The sequence below is a fragment of the Plasmodium fragile genome (assembly GCF_000956335.1).
Source record: "Plasmodium fragile strain nilgiri unplaced genomic scaffold supercont1.56, whole genome shotgun sequence".
Lineage (NCBI taxonomy): Eukaryota > Apicomplexa > Aconoidasida > Haemosporida > Plasmodiidae > Plasmodium > Plasmodium fragile.
The window spans coordinates 94657-112550 of record NW_012192636.1 but is presented as its reverse complement, the minus strand read 5'-3'; the positions used below and the strand labels follow the sequence as shown (position 1 = coordinate 112550).

General features: G+C 46.3%; 6 protein-coding genes across 6 annotated transcripts; 4 read left to right on the top strand and 2 right to left on the bottom strand.

Annotated features, from left to right (window-relative positions):
* Nucleotides 1-221: 221 nt before the first annotated feature.
* Nucleotides 222-2982, top strand: AK88_04212 (uncharacterized protein; the record flags this gene model as incomplete). Its single annotated transcript, XM_012481822.1, has 3 exons — nt 222-288; nt 405-528; nt 711-2982. The coding sequence occupies 3 exons, from the start codon at nt 222-224 to the stop codon at nt 2980-2982; spliced, it is 2463 nt and encodes an 820-aa protein (XP_012337245.1).
* A 107-nt stretch (nt 2983-3089) lies between these two features.
* On the top strand, nt 3090-7098 carry AK88_04211 (serine/threonine protein kinase; the record flags this gene model as incomplete). The annotated part of the gene is made up of 3 exons (XM_012481821.1): nt 3090-6341; nt 6471-6605; nt 6808-7098. 3 exons carry the CDS (start codon nt 3090-3092, stop codon nt 7096-7098), a joined length of 3678 nt encoding a protein of 1225 aa, XP_012337244.1.
* Nucleotides 7099-8140: 1042 nt separating this feature from the next.
* AK88_04210 (uncharacterized protein) lies at nt 8141-9767 on the top strand (the record flags this gene model as incomplete). The annotated part of the gene is made up of 7 exons (XM_012481820.1): nt 8141-8248; nt 8405-8455; nt 8608-8754; nt 8895-9032; nt 9172-9236; nt 9337-9445; nt 9624-9767. 7 exons carry the CDS (start codon nt 8141-8143, stop codon nt 9765-9767), a joined length of 762 nt encoding a protein of 253 aa, XP_012337243.1.
* Nucleotides 9768-10262: 495 nt separating this feature from the next.
* Nucleotides 10263-11276, bottom strand: AK88_04209 (uncharacterized protein; the record flags this gene model as incomplete). Its single annotated transcript, XM_012481819.1, has 1 exon — nt 10263-11276. One exon carries the CDS (start codon nt 11274-11276, stop codon nt 10263-10265), a length of 1014 nt encoding a protein of 337 aa, XP_012337242.1.
* A 1605-nt stretch (nt 11277-12881) lies between these two features.
* Nucleotides 12882-14169, top strand: AK88_04208 (uncharacterized protein; the record flags this gene model as incomplete). The annotated part of the gene is made up of 3 exons (XM_012481818.1): nt 12882-13556; nt 13717-13806; nt 13975-14169. 3 exons carry the CDS (start codon nt 12882-12884, stop codon nt 14167-14169), a joined length of 960 nt encoding a protein of 319 aa, XP_012337241.1.
* Nucleotides 14170-14341: 172 nt separating this feature from the next.
* Nucleotides 14342-17578, bottom strand: AK88_04207 (uncharacterized protein; the record flags this gene model as incomplete). Its single annotated transcript, XM_012481817.1, has 1 exon — nt 14342-17578. One exon carries the CDS (start codon nt 17576-17578, stop codon nt 14342-14344), a length of 3237 nt encoding a protein of 1078 aa, XP_012337240.1.
* Between the last annotated feature and the right edge of the window lie 316 nt (nt 17579-17894).

Below are 17894 nucleotides of genomic sequence, written 5' to 3'. Positions count from 1 at the left end.
TACAGGTGTCCCGTGGATCCAGGAGAAGAGAAGCATCTCTGCAACGTTTACAAAATTCTCTTTCCCCTTTTTTTTTTACAGGTGTCCCGTGGATCAGGGGAAGGGAAGCCTCTTACACTTGAGCAATTTAGCACTTTTTCTGTTTTTTTTTTTGTATTTTTTTTTGTATTTTTTTTTCCCCTTTTTTTTTGGGATTCGCCAAGACCCCCCGATCCCCAACCATGGCGGGTTCCATCTCTGCGGAAAAGGACCAACCCAGGAAAAGGAAAAAGAAGAAGCCCACAAGTAGTAAGTGTTTAAGAGGACACTGGGCACGGAGAAAGGGTGTGTGTGACGTCGTGTCAGACTCTGTCTCCCACTTAACATGTCGTTTGTCCACTTAACAATGTCTCCCCCCCACGCAGAAGGCAAAAAGACCGAAAAGGTAAAGAACCCTGAAGAGGACAACAAAGAGCTGTACACGGAGCAGGTCCAAGAGATACTCGCGCTGAATCATATTTACTTTCCGATCTATGTGGACCGTGCAGGGTAAGTCTCGCTGCTCCTGCCGCAAACCGCAAATGGGACAGAGACACGCAGGGGCATGCCCGACTGGGTGGCAATTGTTGTCTTACGTGTCCCATGGGTGCTACCCCTCATCGCTGCTCCCGCTATACATGACCGCTACCCCCGCTACACGTCACCGCCGCTCCCCCTACACGTCACCGCAGGCACATAAAGAAGGCGCACTTGCCAAGCGACCTGATGAGCAAAGAAGAATACAATGAAAAGAACAAAGAGCTGACCGCGGCAGTAGTACCAATAGAAATGAACGACGAAATAAATGAAGAGAGTTGTGTGAAATTTTGCATATTCTTCAACTACGACAATGACTTACCCAAGTACAGAATTACATTTGCGTTTGAGAACAAGTACCCCTACTCTTACCCTAACATTTATATACACATGAGTAGGGCCCTGAGCAAGGAACAAACAACCCACCTGTCCTTGAACATAAAAAAGATTTGCGCTAAGAACTATGGCAGGATTACTCTGTTCGATATTTGTATGTATGCACATGAATATTTTAATAAACTTTTGAGTCACAATTTTGAAAATCTGTGGGAAGAAATGAAACACAGGATTGATGATTTGAGTAGGGGGGGGCATAGTCCAGATAAACCTGTACCAACGTGTGTGAATCGGAACGACGTTCCGGGGGGGGTAACTTTGTCCGCGGGGGGGACAACTATGGCCGCTGGGGCGGGTGGGTTGTGGTCTTATTCTTCTGAATATTTTAGAACGCAGAGGGGGGGTGGAGTGACATGGTTGGAAGAGGAGCAAAGGAGAGAGGCAGAGCTGAGAAACAGTAGCTGCGGAACCCATGGGAACGGTGGGGATAGCGGTACGGGTAGCGCTTCCAATGTGCGCACGCATGGCAGTAGCAATGGCAGCAACGGGTATAATGTAGCCCCCCAGCAGCGGAAACCTCGCCACCCCCCGTGTGAACGGCACAGCGGACACCAATCCGAGAAATACCGCCACATGGCGTCCGCCCAGGCGAGGTTCTTCCAAAATATACATGAGTCGAATAGCATCTCTGGGTTTTCATCAATCAATAGTTGCGTGTTGGGAGGAGAGGAAGAGCATTTAAATGTTTGTACGAAAAAAAAAAAAGAAAAAAAAACACAAGTCCGAAAAATATCACAAGATGAATTGAAAAAAGAAACATTCGAATCAAATGTACAAAGACTTATCACACATGGAAATGGAAGATTAAAGCATTTTCAAATTTTAAAAAAAAAAAAAATAAGTTACTACAGGAATAGGTTGCTTGTAAGACACAACATAGACACGAACATGTATATAATTCACACCTATGCCGTTTTAGGCGTTTTTGATTTTCTGGCTTTTTTTTTAAATCACCTGCTGCACTGCAACAGGGGCTTCAACTTGTTTTGCAACCTCGGTGAGAGGAGCGGGCGGGATGTGAGAGCGGTACAGGAGGTGGCGAACAGGACAAACGCGGCCAACGCAACGAACGGGGCCAACGAGGCCAACGCGGCCACCGTTGCCGACAACGTGGAGAGGAAGAAAAAGAAAAAAAAAAACGAAAAAAATGAAAAACTCTTCACGGACTTTTTAAAAGACATCAACGAATTCCGCACACAGAAAAACAGCGGAAAGCTCTGCGACCCCTCATGCCTCGATTACTTCTGCAGTGAGTACGAACTGTATGCGAAAAAGCATTGTCTAGTGAGCACAGACAACGAGAAGACGCTTCTACACGTGTTGAACGAGCTGAATTTCGCTCGATTAAAAAAGGTGGTAAAGCATTTTCGTATGATCCAAAAAATGAACTTGAAAAAAATTATCCGCGAAATTTTAAAATTGACAAAAATTCAACACAAGTACTTGGCCAGGTACCACGTCTCCTGGTCCCAGCGGGAGCATGTCGAGCTAAACGAGGACCTCGATGAGAACAGGGACATGTGCAGGGTGTTCGAGATGTTGAAGATACTCATCCTGGGCAGAGTGTTCCGCAACTGTGAGGTGGGTGGTGGGTATGTGGATGAGGCAACGGAAAACAAAGATACGCACATGTGCGGGCACGAACAGGCGAAGCGAATAGAAGAGCTTTTTCAAAAGGTGCGAAACAGGGACAACTGCGAAAGTGAGCAAAGTCGTGAAAGGAAAAAGGAAAAGAAAAAAAGAGAAGTCATGGAAGGGAGTAGCAGCGCCGCGCGCGATGTAGACTCATCTCCCCAAAGTGTAAACAGCTTCAGTCGAAGTTACACACTTCCCGATGGGAGTAGCCCCCACCAGAAAGATTGGAAGAAGGCACACCACCCAAACAGCATTGACCACAGACGGAGTAGAAGCCCCGGAGGGATTCAAGACAACCATTGTAAGGACTCCCAGGAAAAGGCGAAAATGAAAAACAAAAAAAAAAAAAAAAAAAAAACGACTCTTCCACTGCACTTGGCTTCACTTCAACATTAAGTGAAAGCACAAATAAAAGAAAGAGCACACTTGAAGACACGAGCAGCGGGAAGGAGAAAGACACATATGAGGACAACAACACTAATAAACCCTCGCGCACAGAACGAATGCTAAACCAGAAAATTAAGTTCATACAAAGGTTAACAAGCAAAAAAGAAAAGAAAAATGACGTCCTCTATGTCCAGTGTGAATACTGCAAGGGAGAAATATTGGAGAAAGAAATTAAAAGAAATTTTTTTCAACATAATAAGTACCTCATATGGACTGTTTTTAGGCAAATATTAGAGTGCCTAAGTTACCTGCACAAGAGGGACATTTACTTGAAGAATTTAACCACTCGAAATATGTTTGTGCATGTGGATCAGTACGGAATTCATATAAAGATTGTTAATTACACTGCGTGTAATTTGATTGGTTATATTTATTTTTACAGTTCTTCTTATGAGCGCAACTGCTCCTACATGGCTAATTTTGTGAGAACCTTTTACGGCGCAGAGGAGAGGGGTGACAAGCGGCGTGACGACCCACAGGGGAGGGACGCCTCGGGAAGAAGCAGGAGACGCCACGAACCGGGGGAACAAACACTCCACGCACAGACAGCCAAGAAAAACACCAAGGCGGACAAAGGAGCATCCAAAACACAGCGGGCACCACACACTCCGCAAGAAAAGGGTGAAAAGGAAAAGGGAGAGCAAGAAGCAAAGGGAGAGGGAGTAGAGGAAGAAGCAAAGTGGTCGTTCTTCTCCCACATGAAAAGCCACATGAGAAAGACGCTTCTGGAGGATCAAAAGAATCATTCCACGAAGAGCGACACGACGCAGAAACCAAAGGAGCAGAATGAATTCTATACACACACCTATAATCAACACCTATACAATTGTCTAGCTAAACACAAGTACAGCTACGAGGAATTAGACTTGTTTTCTCTTGCACTAGTCCTGTACGAAATGTTGCATGTCCCCTTTAAGTCACCAAAGGAAAAAATTATAAACTTGAGGAACATGATTGTAAACAAAACGTTCCCAGGGGATTTTGTGAAAAATGCTGGTGATGATGGAGCTGTTAAAGTTTTGAAGTTTATTTTAATTAATACTGTTAGCGGCTGCCTCGAGAAGGAGCCACTTGGGAGATTGCAGTACCCGGACATTTCAGATCTGAGCGCGAAGACGGACGATTGGAAGTGGAGTCCCCACCCCTCCGCCGGGGATAGAAGCGGAGACAGAAGCGTAGACAGAAGCGTAGACAGAAGTGGCAACAAAAATGGCGACAAAAAAGGAGACAACAATCAGGCCCGGCTGGCCAGCCAAGGGAGAAAAAAAACAGAAAAAAAAAATGCCATCGCCGTAGGTAGTTACAGGAAGGCAGAAGGAAAAGAAAAGGAAGGAGGAGACGTACGTTTTAAAAGTGCCACCTGTACCACTGCATGTGCTCCCCCTCCCGGCGGCCGCGCAGTCTCTGCCAACCCGGATGCGGCAGACCTATTGCTTAGCCACCCCAATCAATCCCTCAAAGGGAAAGTGGAGGCGGTGAAAAAAGAGGCAGCAAAAAAAGAGGAGGGCCAAAAAGAGACAGGCAAAACGGACGTGTCTACAAAGGACGGTGAAGGGAGACACGGAATATCGGCGGAGCAGCTCCTCAACTGCCCCCTCATACCGATGGTCATCCAGAGGGACCTATTTAAGTACTTTTTACAAAAATTGAAAATAAATTCCCCGTTGGAGTGTAAAAACGTGTTAACAGTTTTGCTGAACAAGAAGAAGGAAGGAAATGAGGAGAGACTCATGGGGACAAATAGAAACGTCATGGCCTACACCAACGTCCGTACCTATGAGTACGATGTGGTCAGTAGCTACGTGTTTGATCATATTAGCACTGTTTTGTTAAAAAAAAACACAACGCATAATCACGCCCTCGCCTTTCTGTTGCATCCGGGAAGGGGAGGAGGTCCATTAATAGAACAAAACGTGGACAACAATTTCGGGCAGAAAATTGCCACCAATTTTATTAAAAGGATGGAAGTGAAGAAGAGGAGAAGTGCGAGGGGGGGGAACAGGGTCTACTACTCCAAGTACGAGCGGGCGGGGGGTGCTAAGCATGGCCATGATCATGATGGCGGCAAGCATGGAGGCTATCAACATGGCGACGACCAGCAGAGCAGCGAACAGGAGGATATTCCAATCGGTCTGCACGTGGACGCGCAGGAAAGGGGGGGAGGAGGACGCCCACCAAGCAACAGCCCCCCGTGGGAAACACAGAAAAAAACAGAGGGAGAAAAAAATGGCCCAATATTAAACCGGTCAAAAAAAAGAATTGTTTTCATTGACAAAAATAACAAGCTGCTTTACGTTCCATTTTACCTGACCGAGTCATACATGAGTGCAATTGCCCACGGCACCCAGGGGAAGAACTTTAGCAGCTCGTTTTTCCTTTCGCAAAACCACTTTCTGCAAAGCGGGCGGCAGGAGATTGTGCGTCGGGAGAACAGCGTTTTGTACAGCAGCGTGGTGCGAGTGGACAATCGGGGGGACCTCCACTTCGGGGTGAGCACTGTGGGCGGCACCAGGAAGGGTAGCGGCGCAAGGAAGCGTAGCAGTGCGAACCGTGTGAACAATACCTGCGAGGCCGCCCCTGACGCGCACTGCTCCAACCACGGCAGTGAGAGCGAGGGCGGGGACCCTGCGCCTGGGCATGAGACACACATCAACCTGTCCTTCTGCGTGTACCAGCTCATGACCCTACACAATGTGCTAAGCATACTGCACCGATTCGAACACTACATGGGAAAGCTTACCATCAAGTGGTCCTGTACACATATGGTCATGCAGATCATCCGTGACATTTTATTTATTGACCAAGACGAAACAGCTAGATTCATTTTAACCCAATTACGGCAGCCAAATATCAAGTACAAGCATTTAAAAAAGCTATTGTACTTTCTCAACATAACCTACGACGACAGAGTTTTGAAAAAATTATTCTCGGTGGTAGTGGACACCTCAGACAACCTAAAGCAGAAGATGCACAAGGTTATAAAAATGTATTTTATATTAGACCATCGGCACAAGAATTCCATTAGCTATTTAGCTTCCACTATCATTTATATGGACAGTTTATTTGAACACTTTAACACTTGCAAAAATACATTTGTGTGGGACTTGTTCATGAACGAATATGAGCAAGTGTTTTTGTTTTCCTTCTCCTTTGCTATTTACCCCGAGGTCGATCAAGCTGCGCTGCTGTCCATGGGAGGAGTTTCTACAGAAGCCTTTTCGCTTTCCTCCGAGCGCCCTCCCAGCGAGGCTACGTATAATTTTGTGTACGAGATTTTCGTGGACACCATCTCGGCGTTGATACTCCAGGTGCGCCTCTTCGAAAAGTCGCGCCATAAGCGTATGTCGTCTTCACATCTCTTCGCCTTTTTTCGCATTTTTTTTGTCACGTGTGCACCCCCTAAACGCGCTTGCCACACTTTTCCCCCCCCTTTGCAGAAAGTCCGGAAGAACAACTGCGCCAGCATGCACATCGACTTCCACTCGCCCAGCGTGGTCATCACGACCAAGGCGTACAAGCTGCTCGTGTACGCCTTCTCCCTCTACAACAGCTTGATTCAGAACGGCATCAAGGTAGGGGAACTCGTCACCGAGAGGGCGTCTCCATATAAGTGTACACTGCCTTAATGTGTGTTCTACCTCGCTTTAAACGACCGCGTTGAAGCATTTATTTTGAACGAGCCGCTTTAAACGAGCGCTTTAAAGGAGTCACTTCGAAGCAGTCATTGTGAACGAGCCACTCTTCACCTCCGCGCTCCCCCCCCACATCCCTCAGTGCGAGTGCAAAGTCTCCCCCCTTGTCGAGACGTCCAAATTCGAGCAGGGCCTCCTCAAGTACAGCGACATAAACATACACGTACAGATAACGCAAAAGGTAAACTCCAACACATCGCTGAACATAGAAGATTACGAGGGATCAGCCGAGACCATCACTTCGAACATAGTTGGAGAAGAAAACGTAAACATCATGTATAGCACCCACATCATTCGCTTGAATATAAAAAAGAACTTTGAAAACGAGTCCTCCCTCATCAACTATATAAAGCAGTTTTACGCGAAGCGCTGACCCATAGTGAGATGACAAATGGGTTTTTCTTTCGGGAAGTCTTTAAATGTTTTTTTTTTTTTTTTTTTTGTTTTCCCCGGATCCCCCCACGGGGCAGCCATTTGTGAGCCCTACACAAAAATAATGACTGGCTAGTCGCCTTGGCATATCATCCGAACAAGTATTTTTATATATATATATATTTTTTAATTTTTTTTTCGTGTTCGCGTTCGCGTTCGCGTTCGCCTGTTTGAGGCCCCAGAGCGAAGGTACATTCACCACGCGGTGTGTGCCCAAGGGTCTGCGCCTGGGCACGGGTCGCGACGACCGCGTTTGTCGTTCTGGCTCGCTTGGCCTCCTAACTGATCAACCCATTAACCGCTCAACCGGTTCGCCCATTTCACTCGGGCAACTTATCACGAAAACGAGGAACACATGGCTGACCGTAAAGCCACCTCTACAAAGTTGGCGTTTTAGGGAAGTCGCCAAGGAGGAGAAACTCCTCCAGGGGATGAGTCTACGATTGTGTATATGTATGTGTTGTACGGTTATAAACACGGAGGAATGAGTCAGGTTCGCCTAAGCATGGCTACACACCGCACGAGTCACTCCTCGTCCCCTTGACACTACGGAAGGAGATGACTCTCATGAATTGCCTTCTCTTCTTCGGCTTCTCCGTCTGCGTGTCTGGATTCCGCATAGATCAGGTACGTTCCCGAGGCGTAGAGTCATCGTGCGATAAATACACGCAAGGGGCTTTAGTGGGCACATTTGTACTCACCCCCCCCCCCCCGGTGCTGCTGCAACGGCCATGCACCTCGCACAACGATTACCGGGGAAAGAAAAGCGTTGCAACACTGTTAGTTCTAAGTTGAGGAGTCATTGTCCCATTTCTGTGGGTACGCGTGCGCGATGACAGCTAGCCAAAATGACACAAAAGTGTAAGTGTTGGTATATATTTTATTTTATTTTTTTTTTCCTTTTTGGCTAGCTAACCACATTTGCAAAAAAAGCGACAGCACATCCCCGGGGAATGCGCAGAAGGACTGTCTTCCATCTGCGCATGAAAAAGGAAGACCCATGTGTGCAGAACAAAAACTTTATACGCATCGAATTCCGCCCTGGAGTAGGGGGAGAAGAAGCGCTGCTGTGGTCACGGGAGCTATTAAATGTTAGTAAATGTAGATCAGCCGGACACATATTTTGTGTGTGCAGAGATATGTAACGCTGTTGACAGGCCTTCTGCACCCCCACAAATCTATTTAATAATATTGTACTGTATTTTATCTTATTCAATCTGTCCCCCTTTTTCTTCTTCCACGTTCAGACGTACAAAACATTTGCGGAGAGGATAAATTGCCGCGCCGAACGAGTCCATGTAAGAGGAGGCGCACTTCCCCATGGCATCAATTCTACGTTTTATGCCTCTCACCATGCACATCATATGTTGGGCGGTGGGTGCTAAATAGCGCGATTGCTCAGTTGTGAAGATGCGAAAGAGTTCACTCTTTGGTCGATTCCATCCTGCAGGACGCCAGCGAGTCCCTCGTTGTCACATCCCCCTCCGACGTGTGCATAACCAAGGAGGAGCAGGAAATCAAAGCAAGCCTCTATGATCTCTTCAAAAATGAGAGCGGGATCCACCAAGTGAAGAGGGTTCCTCGGAATGAGTCCAAGGTACTAAGGGACGACACTCTCCGTGAAGAAGGAAAAACATAGCAGTTTTTCCCACATGAAGAAGTTTGTGTATGCTGTACTGTCTTTCCTACTCATCTGAACTCTCACTCTTCACCCTTTCCTCTCTCCCACCGTCAAAGGGCAAAATCCACTCGTCCACGGCAACGATTGCAGTTTTCCTGCACCAAGACGAACACAGGAAAGATGAAGTCAATTTAAAGGACTTGAAGATCACGACCTTCCGGTCGAGCAAGCCAGGCGGGCAAAACGTTAACAAGGTACGTCAACAGGGTTGTGCCCTCTGGTGAAGGGGGATCAGACTACAAAGTGGAGAGATATGGTACAACTACCGAGATAGAACACGTCCTGACTCCTCCTAATTTGACCAACCTCTCTCCATTTGTACCACCCCCGTAGATTGAATCAGGTGTGTCCATCCTGCACAAGCCAACAGGGATTAAGACTGAATGTCAAGAGGAAAGGTTACACATCGCGAGAGAAGGAAAAAAAAAAACTTTTGTAACGCTAACAAAATGATCTAGTTCACCCACGTGTACATATCATTTCCCCCCTTTTTTGTAGGACTCAAGAAATGAACAAAAAAATTGCCATGAAAAGGTTAACTCAGAAAATATTCCAACTTCGGCATAAGGAAAGTGAGGAAGAGATCCGGAGTGAACGAGCCAAATTGGTAATATTTTCTTGAAAAAAAAAAAAAAAAACAGCGATTTTGTGAGAGTATGTGTGCACGACTCGGCGGAACGCAACCTCTGGGGGGGACAAGCACCTCTTTAACTTTTCAGTTGTACCTATTGGCCCAGCTCCACAAGAATGCCTTGCGGCTCCTCATACATGTACACACATTTCAGATAAAAGACAGTAACCGGAGCAATCGCATCAGGACGTACAACTTCTTCAGGGGGTATATAACTGACCATGTGACGAAACGGAAGTTTGACTTGATGTACTTCGTAAAGGTGAAGTTGGAGTTTTTACTCAATGTGGATCGGTAGGCACGTTGCTAGCGGGACAACAAACAAAACAAAAAAAAAAAAAAAAAAAAGAAGAAGAAGAGGAAGGCGTTGCATGCACAAGATAGGGTACACATGAATGCGAGGAACAAGTTGGCCATTCCCTTCCCCCAGCAACGAACTGCCCATGCGGAAATGTCCACCTGTGTGTGTGGGGGGTCCCCAATGCGAGGAAGCCATTATGCTCTACGCAGTTGCAACGGATAGGACGTGGTATGTGTGGGGTGCACATAATTAAGTAGTAGTTCAAATTTGTGCACATGTCGAGGCATCGTCGAAGCGGAACACAAACAAGCAAATCAACTGACAGGAAGGTCGAAGATAGGGAAGCTAGCCAAACAACTCACTAAAAAAGATACAAAAAAAAAAAAAAAAAAAAAGTTAAGCAATATTTTTACGACAATAGCTAGCTATCATGGTAATACTAATTTTCCAACTGAACAAGATGGAATGGAAAAAAAAAAAAAAAAAAAAGCGTCACATCATCATGCATTTGTTTTTCGTATTGGAAGAGAGACTTTCCATAGGCAAGTCGTTAATTTCCTTCGAGCAGGTTATAACTTTGCCAATTTTTAGAGGTTCCCAAAAATTCTCCTGTGCATACTTGGAATGGAAAGAATAATCCACAGAGACATCATCACCTGCTTTTTTTAAAATGCAATTAATCCCACCTGGGTGATAGCTCAGGATCGTTGTCACGTCGTATACGTACCCATTGGCCATCACCCAGCAGTCATTCATATCGCAGTGTCTTTTAACTTCACATTTGGTAAAATACTGTTTATACTTGATATAATTATCGTATTGAATTTTTTTTTCTTCCCTTTCGCACTCGCAGTAGGGGAGACTTTTGCTCTTCCTGATGGCGTCCTTTAGCGTGTCGTACTGGTTTCTCCCTTTGGGTGTTTCCTTTTCGTCTCCCTGGCCGTTGGGGTTGCTCTGTTCTTCCTGCGCGGGTTGTGGCGTGTTGTCTTGTCCTTCCACTGCCTGTACCGTTTCCAGCACTTGGCGCCGCCCCTTGCTCTCCCCATCCGGGAGACTCCCCGCCAGTATCTCCGCCCGCGCCTTCATGTTCAACTTGAGCACGAGCTCAAATTCTTTTCGGCATATCCTTAAGTTGTGTTTTTTATATTTTTTGTATTTTGCGTAGAGATTTTTTCTCTTTATTTTGCACCTTGCGCAGAGGATGGAGAAGCACACGTCTTCGCAGAAGTTGCAGGCGTTGCACTTGTTATTGTCGTCGTCTTCGTTTCCTTCGTGCGGGTCATCTGGCGGGTCACCGGCTGGCCCATTCGGGGTGGTTTCACCTACGAGCGGCGGTTCACTTGAGGGGGGAAGCATTTCCTTCTGTTCACCTTCCTCTGGGCTGATCAACTGGCACACCTTCCTCTCTTGCCCCCCCTGGATATCTCCCACTCCGTGGGGTGTCACTGGGGGGTCTGCCCCTCGGACGTTTTCGCTGTCTGGTTCTTCCTGTTCAGCGTCCTCCATTTTTGCGAGCGAATTCGTTTGGCAACTTGGCCTGTGCACCACTTGGGGAATCAGCTGGACCCCCTACACCCTGTCGCTCTGTCCCCCCAGGAAGGCTGCAAAAAAAAAAAAAAAGTCACTCGCCGGTGTCTGCGTGTGAGTGTTTTTGCAAATTCTACAGAGCCCCCCCCCTTTTCTATACTACAATAATCGATCGGGGGAATCAACCCCCACTCTTGTTCTTTCCTTTCTGTGAGGAAAAAACTGGGACAGCCCTTTTTTTTTTCTGCGTAATTATTTGTGCGTGTAGATGTGCGCGCGGCCACATGGTTGTGCGGTTTGGTAATAACTACGACTTCGTTCTGGTGGTACTATATTTTTTTTTTTTTTTGTCCTTTTTCATGTGTAATGCTTGCTTTTAACGGGGAACACGCCTCCCATGGTGGCCTCGATTGACCCGTGGAGAAAAGTAACGCTTGAAGGCCCGATTAATCATTCAATTTGGCGCATCTGTGAATGCCCTGCGTTTTCCCGTTTCTTCCCTGTGGTGTCATTTTTCCCTTTAAACGTTGCTCGCGTGGAGGAGCGGTCCAACCTGGAGAACACCTTCCTAACTGTTAGCCCCTCTCAACTGTGCCTCGCCCCACACTCACATGTAGCACGCTAATTTACCCGCAATATTTTTACCCCGTTGTATTCACTCTACGCTGGGGAACAGCTGTGAAAGGAAAATTGAATTTCAAGGAAAATGGCAACGTGCGGATACGAAACTCTATTCTGCAGTTTTCGTAAAACGCAAAATTATGAATTGTTCACGCGACATCCTCCGTTTGTTTCTTTTTCGTAACGTAACGTAACGGGGTTAGTGCAACATTGAAAAAAAAAAAAAAAAAAAAAAAAAAAAAAAATGAACGAATGAATGAATGTATAAACAACTGATTGGCACAATACGAGAATCTCCTTTGTGGCGAGCTACATTACAAGTTTATGAATAGCGATTGGGGGAGACTTTTCCCCCATTTTACGTTGCGCAGCGTGTTTCTAAATTCTACGCAGTGAAAATATGAACAGGCGAACCTTTTACCAGATAGGTTAAGCTGAAGAGAGGTGTTTTCACCGGGTTTATATCCCTCCGCGTTCAAACATGCATTGTGAAGTGAACACCTGTCGAGGGAGAGCCACGTGAAGGGATTTGCATATGTGTGCCAATCCACTAGAAAAGGAACGAAGCAGTTTTTTTGTGGTACGCTGTTTTTTTTTAATGATTTGTACATGGGGTGTTGGTATGCTCCAGATTAAGGGGAAAGCATCTCGTTCTAGCGTAGACGTGTGTAAGTCGTTTCCACTTCCTCGTTACGCTAACCTGTAGAGGGCGGTAAAGAAGTGCACCTGCTTTTCTTCACAAGTGTGACTGTGCGACCGTGTTATCGTGTCCCCCTCCCGTGCACAGATTGCACATAAGGCATGCTCGCAGTTGCTGCTCTAGTTAATCCTCCCACGTCTTCTCCTCCGTACATTTGAGAGATTTAAAAAAAAAAAAAAAAAAAAAAAAAAAACATTTGAAGGGGCACTCGTTGTCTGTCGAGATAGATCCGCCTGGTGCGTAGTAGAGCCCAGTGAGCAACCATGGCGCAGCCGCTGAAGAGGGCCAAGCTGAACAGCGAACAAGCACAGAACATCTACTTCCAAAGCGAAAACAACATGAGCGTGCACAACATCTCGATGAATGCTACCCTGTGCTCCTCCCTGAACTTGGATAATCTGTACAAACACTTTGCTAATTGCATTTACAATCCTCGAGAATTCAAGTGCATGCGAATTGACGTACCTGTGAGTACTCGTAGTATAAAGAAGTACGTGCGGTTCATACGTGAAAAGGGGGAGAGGCAGAAGAGGAGCGAAGGGTTTGTGGTATCCTCTGATGGGATTCATGTAGTTACACCTCCAAAGGGGGGAGAGGTCACAATTAACAAGGGCGATGCCACCATTAACCAGGGAGAGGACGCCATTACGCAGGGGGAGGTCACCATTACGCAGGGCGATATCACCCCCCAAGAGCAGAACCATACGAACGAAAAAATTATTATAAACGTGTCCCTTTTTGCCAATGGGAAAATCATTTGCACAGGAAATAATTCCATCGAGGCTTGTAAAATAGCTATGAAGAAAATTGAAAGAAAGTTGAAGCAACTGAATTTTAAAAACATAAGTATAAAAAATGTTACTATAACAAATATACTGGCTGTGTATAACGTTGGTTTTTCCATCGTGTTACCCCTGTTCGCGCAGTACTACAAAAGTGTAGGTGCTAGAGAGAAATGCTTTGGAGCGTTCGTTTGCGGCTCTGTTATATTTGCGCGTCGCTGTGTCGGTGTCTGTATATGTACTTTTTTTTTTTTTTTTTTTTTTTTTTTTTTTCGCGCCACACTAACGCTTCCGTACATGTTGTTCTCCTGTCCAGGTCGACTATGACCCCAATGTGTTTCCGGCATGCAAGGTGAAAATCGCTCTCATGAATGAGAACGAGCGGGACACGTCCGAGGCGAACGAGGTAGGCCATTCGCGTGCCGTTCATGTGGCAAAGCGGTTCATGTTCATGACCTCTAAACCGCTAATCCGTGAAGCCGCTTCATCGTGTCATCGCCTCATCGCCTCATCGCCTCATCGCCTCATCGCCTCATCGCCTCACCGCATCTCTGCTTTACACCATCCCGCTCAGCAAGCCGAAGGGAACCTGGCCTGGAGCAGCGCCCGGAGCACTGCGGAAAGGAGCCGCATCAAAGTGGACGTGGTCTCAGCGAGCATATTTTCCACGGGCAACATAACCCTAACGGGGGGCAAGAGCTACCAGAACCTCCAGAGGTGCATCGACATTCTGTATCCCTACTTGATTAAAAGCAAATCGCAGCACTGACCTGTTGGAGAGGTGCACCATCGGGTGCGTCCACGAAGTGGGTGTGTAAATGTGTAGAGGAGTCTACTTGTGTTGATAGGGTGGTTTAGAAGTGGCTTCGGTGTCCTTTTTCCATGCCTCATGTGGGTACCTCCCCAACGGAGGTAAAACGAGGACGCCAGCTGATTTCTCGTTAGAGGCGCGAGCTGGAGGAGTAGCCACTGGAGGTGTGAAAGTGGCGCGAGTCGGAAGAAGAGCAGGAGGAAGGGGCCCTGGAGGAAGACTCAGAAGGAATGGAAAACATTTTGTAATCAAAGCTGTTAATGTATTTTAGGTCTCTGAGTCGAATGGCTTTCTCCCGATCGTTGTGGTATGTGTTTATATTGTCGTCATATATGTTAATATAAAGTTCAAAGCACTCTGAAAAGCAGCTGTGGTGAGGAAGTTGAGTAAGTGGTTGGCGTTGGTCCATGTTTTGTGACAAGCAGGATTCAAGAAAGTCTTTTACATCTTCATCGAAATTGAGGTAGTCGAATTTATCCCCTGTGAAAGTGTCAATGAGGGCCTCTTCAAACACTTTTCCTATCATGTACGAGTAGGCTTTCTCCAGCTGTGTTTTGTCTTCCAGGAGGAAGCAGTTTGATGAGGGTTCACCATTTGCTGCGTCATTTGTCGAGCCGCTTGCTGCTCCGCGCGCCGCGGCGCTAATCTCCGGTGGGAGGTAATGCCAAAGGGTTTTGCTATACGTGCGTGTAGCGATCGTTTCGTCAATGTGGTGCAGGAGGAATCGTAGAGACTGCGTCGAGAGCAACCCTAGCGGAATGCCTCCATTCACCATCAAGCTGTCCTCCTTAACGAAGATGCGCGAACACTTTAATATGATCAGTGTAGGAATTTTTAAAAAACTCACAACGACTTTTATAATTTTGAGCATAATGCATTTGAGCTTAAATACTCTGAGCTTCAAGTCGATGCCGGAGAGGAACTCGCTGTATATAAATTCGTTCAGTGGGGTTCCATTAATGTACTTTGTTTTTTCAATTAGTCTATTGGTGATTTCTACTGAGATGGGGACGTACAAGCACTCTACTTGTTTCTCCTTGATCTCGGCTTGGAAGTTGCGCAGTGCGGCGTTTATTTCGGCTTCGATGGGTCCTAGGCGGGGTGTCTCCCTGCGCTCGTCTGCCGTGCGCTCGTCCGCATTGCTCGCGTCTGCCGTACTCTCCGCTTGCCACGCATTGTCGTCACCCATGGTCGACCTAGACGGTCCCCCCCCCCCGTGACGGATTTGCTTAAATTTGAGCACGCAAAAGAGCTCCATCTGCGTGCAATACACCTGCCACACGAAGGAGTGAGAGTGGACGCCTAAAAAATTCATGAACTTGACCCCTTTCTTGTAGGGAGGGAGTTTCTTCTTGCAGGACTCGATCAGTTGCACCTTGTCCAAGTGCTTCTGCTCACATGTGATCTCTTCTAACTTGCCGTGGATGTTCTTCTTGGTGAATTCATAGTAGAGGTCCTTTGTGAAGTAAACCAGTTTGTCCAGGCGATTGAGGTGGTGGTAGTTTTCGATTTCATCCCAGTGGGTCTCTTGCAAAAAATTCATTTGCTGGTAGTGTATGAACTCTAGTTTTGTGTTAAGGATGTACTGCAGGGTTCCGTTTTTCCTGCGCAGGGTTTCCGAGGGGGCCTCCTTTGCCCCTTCTCCACTCGCGTCTCCCTCCACTTCTTTACTCGCTTCTTTACTCGCTGCTGCATCCGCTTCGTTATTCACTTCGTTATGCGCTGCCGCGTCCGCTTCATTGTTGACGTCTTTGTTTGCGCCCCGCTTGTGCCCCCCCGGTAGGAAGACCCGGTGGATGTCCAGAATGTCCCCCATGCCGAGGACGAACTTTGCGTTGGAGAAAATGGAGTTCTTGTGCATCCTGCCGAGGAAGAAGTTGTACTTGTTGAGTAGAAGCTTCATGCTCTCCAACACCTCGAGGGACATATAAAATTGCTCATGAGAGACTTCGAGGATGTGAAAGAAGTAGTAGTAGTAATCGTATAAAGTCATTTCTTCAAAGGAACTCTCCACGATATTGCTGACCGAGACGTTTTCAAATTGCTCTAATATATCGACGAAGGAAAATTTGTGATAGGTTAGGATGAGGTAGAGGAGCATGTCCATGTGTGATGGCTTCATTATGAGGTAGTAGGTCATTTGTAAATTCATTAGAGATGTGCCTTCGCACAGGTAGTGCATCATGATGCTGAAGTAGTCGTTATTGCTTTTCAGCATTAGCTGGTTATTTTTAACGACAAAGTAGAGGTAGGACTCTTTTTGCTCCTTTATTTTGTTCACGAGTTCGAGGATATCCGCGTCGTTTCCGTCCTCCACAGGAGTTGGCCCTGTTGTAGACTGTCCCACTTCTGCTCTCCCAACGGCAGATTGCCCCTCCTGGTCATACACAATTTGAATCCTTTTCTTCTCGTTCTTCCTCCTATCGCTGCTATTGTTGATATTAAAAATGAACAGCTTCTTCTTCTCAACACCATTCTCGTCGATGATGGTAAGTGGCTTCTGTGCAATTGTGAGGGTATCGATTTTGAATTCATCAAATTTAAGTTTCAGTTGGTCCAGGATGAGGTCTTTTTTCCTGCTGTCCATTATTACTTTATTATTAAACAGAATTTCTTCTTTCCCTTTTCCTATTATCCTTTTATTGTTTTTCTCAGGGTTTAAACTTTGGGGTGGGTTATTCTTGCTTCCATTTTTTGCTTCCCAATAGTGCGGGTGTTTAGAGAGGTCTACGTGGTCATTTCGATCCATGCGATCCTTACTACTACTACCTCCACGTTGCTCATGTGGGTTCTCCACACATGGCGGGAGGTATTTTTCATGTTCGCTTTTATTATCTTTGAGGTAAACTTCCGTCGTTTGGCTGTTCTCCCCGTTTTCTAAGCGAGCACGATGGTGCTGATATGGGTAATCACAGTGGAAGGGGTCATCCTCATCGTCTTCGTCATGCTGTATCAAGTCTTCTATGTCTTCCTTGTGGGAGAAATTTACCACCCGGTCAATGAAAGTGTACCCAAAGGTAGACGTCTCACATACGTTAGGAGACATTTCATCCTGTCCACCCCTTTTACTCTCACTTGTTTCAGTCAAAAATTCTTTCTTCCTTTCGATTATCTGATTAAATTTAGCTATTTTTTCTTTTATGACTGGATCATTAAAGGAGAATAAATTTGAAATGTTGTCTTTTCTTTTTTGTTCATATATTAATTTTTTCAGGCAGGAGAAATCTGGGAGTTTTTGCTGTCCTTTGCTGACCCTTCGCTTGCCCCTCGTGTTCCTTTCGATTCGCTTGTTGATTGAGTTTCCAGAACTTTTCACGCCACGCAGGTGGCAGCCGGCCTTCGCACTCTTCCCCTTCCTCGGCGCCATGCCAGGTTACTACGCGGTGTGTTCCGGCGTGGCCAACTCGGCGCCGCCCCCGTACTAGTGAAAATTCTCCTGGTGGGAAGTACAAGTTGTGACGTTCGGCGTCCGTTTCTTCGCTAATTTACACACGTGCGCAATTACACAGCAGGGTGTGCGTTGATCCGTGAATATGTTAATGTGTTGTCACGTTGTTACGTTGTTACGTTGTTACGTTGTTACGTTGTTACGTTGTTACGTTGTTACGTTGTTACGTTGTTACGTTGTTACGTTGTTACGTTGTTACTCTGTTACGCTAGTGTGCTTTTTTTTTTTTTTTTTT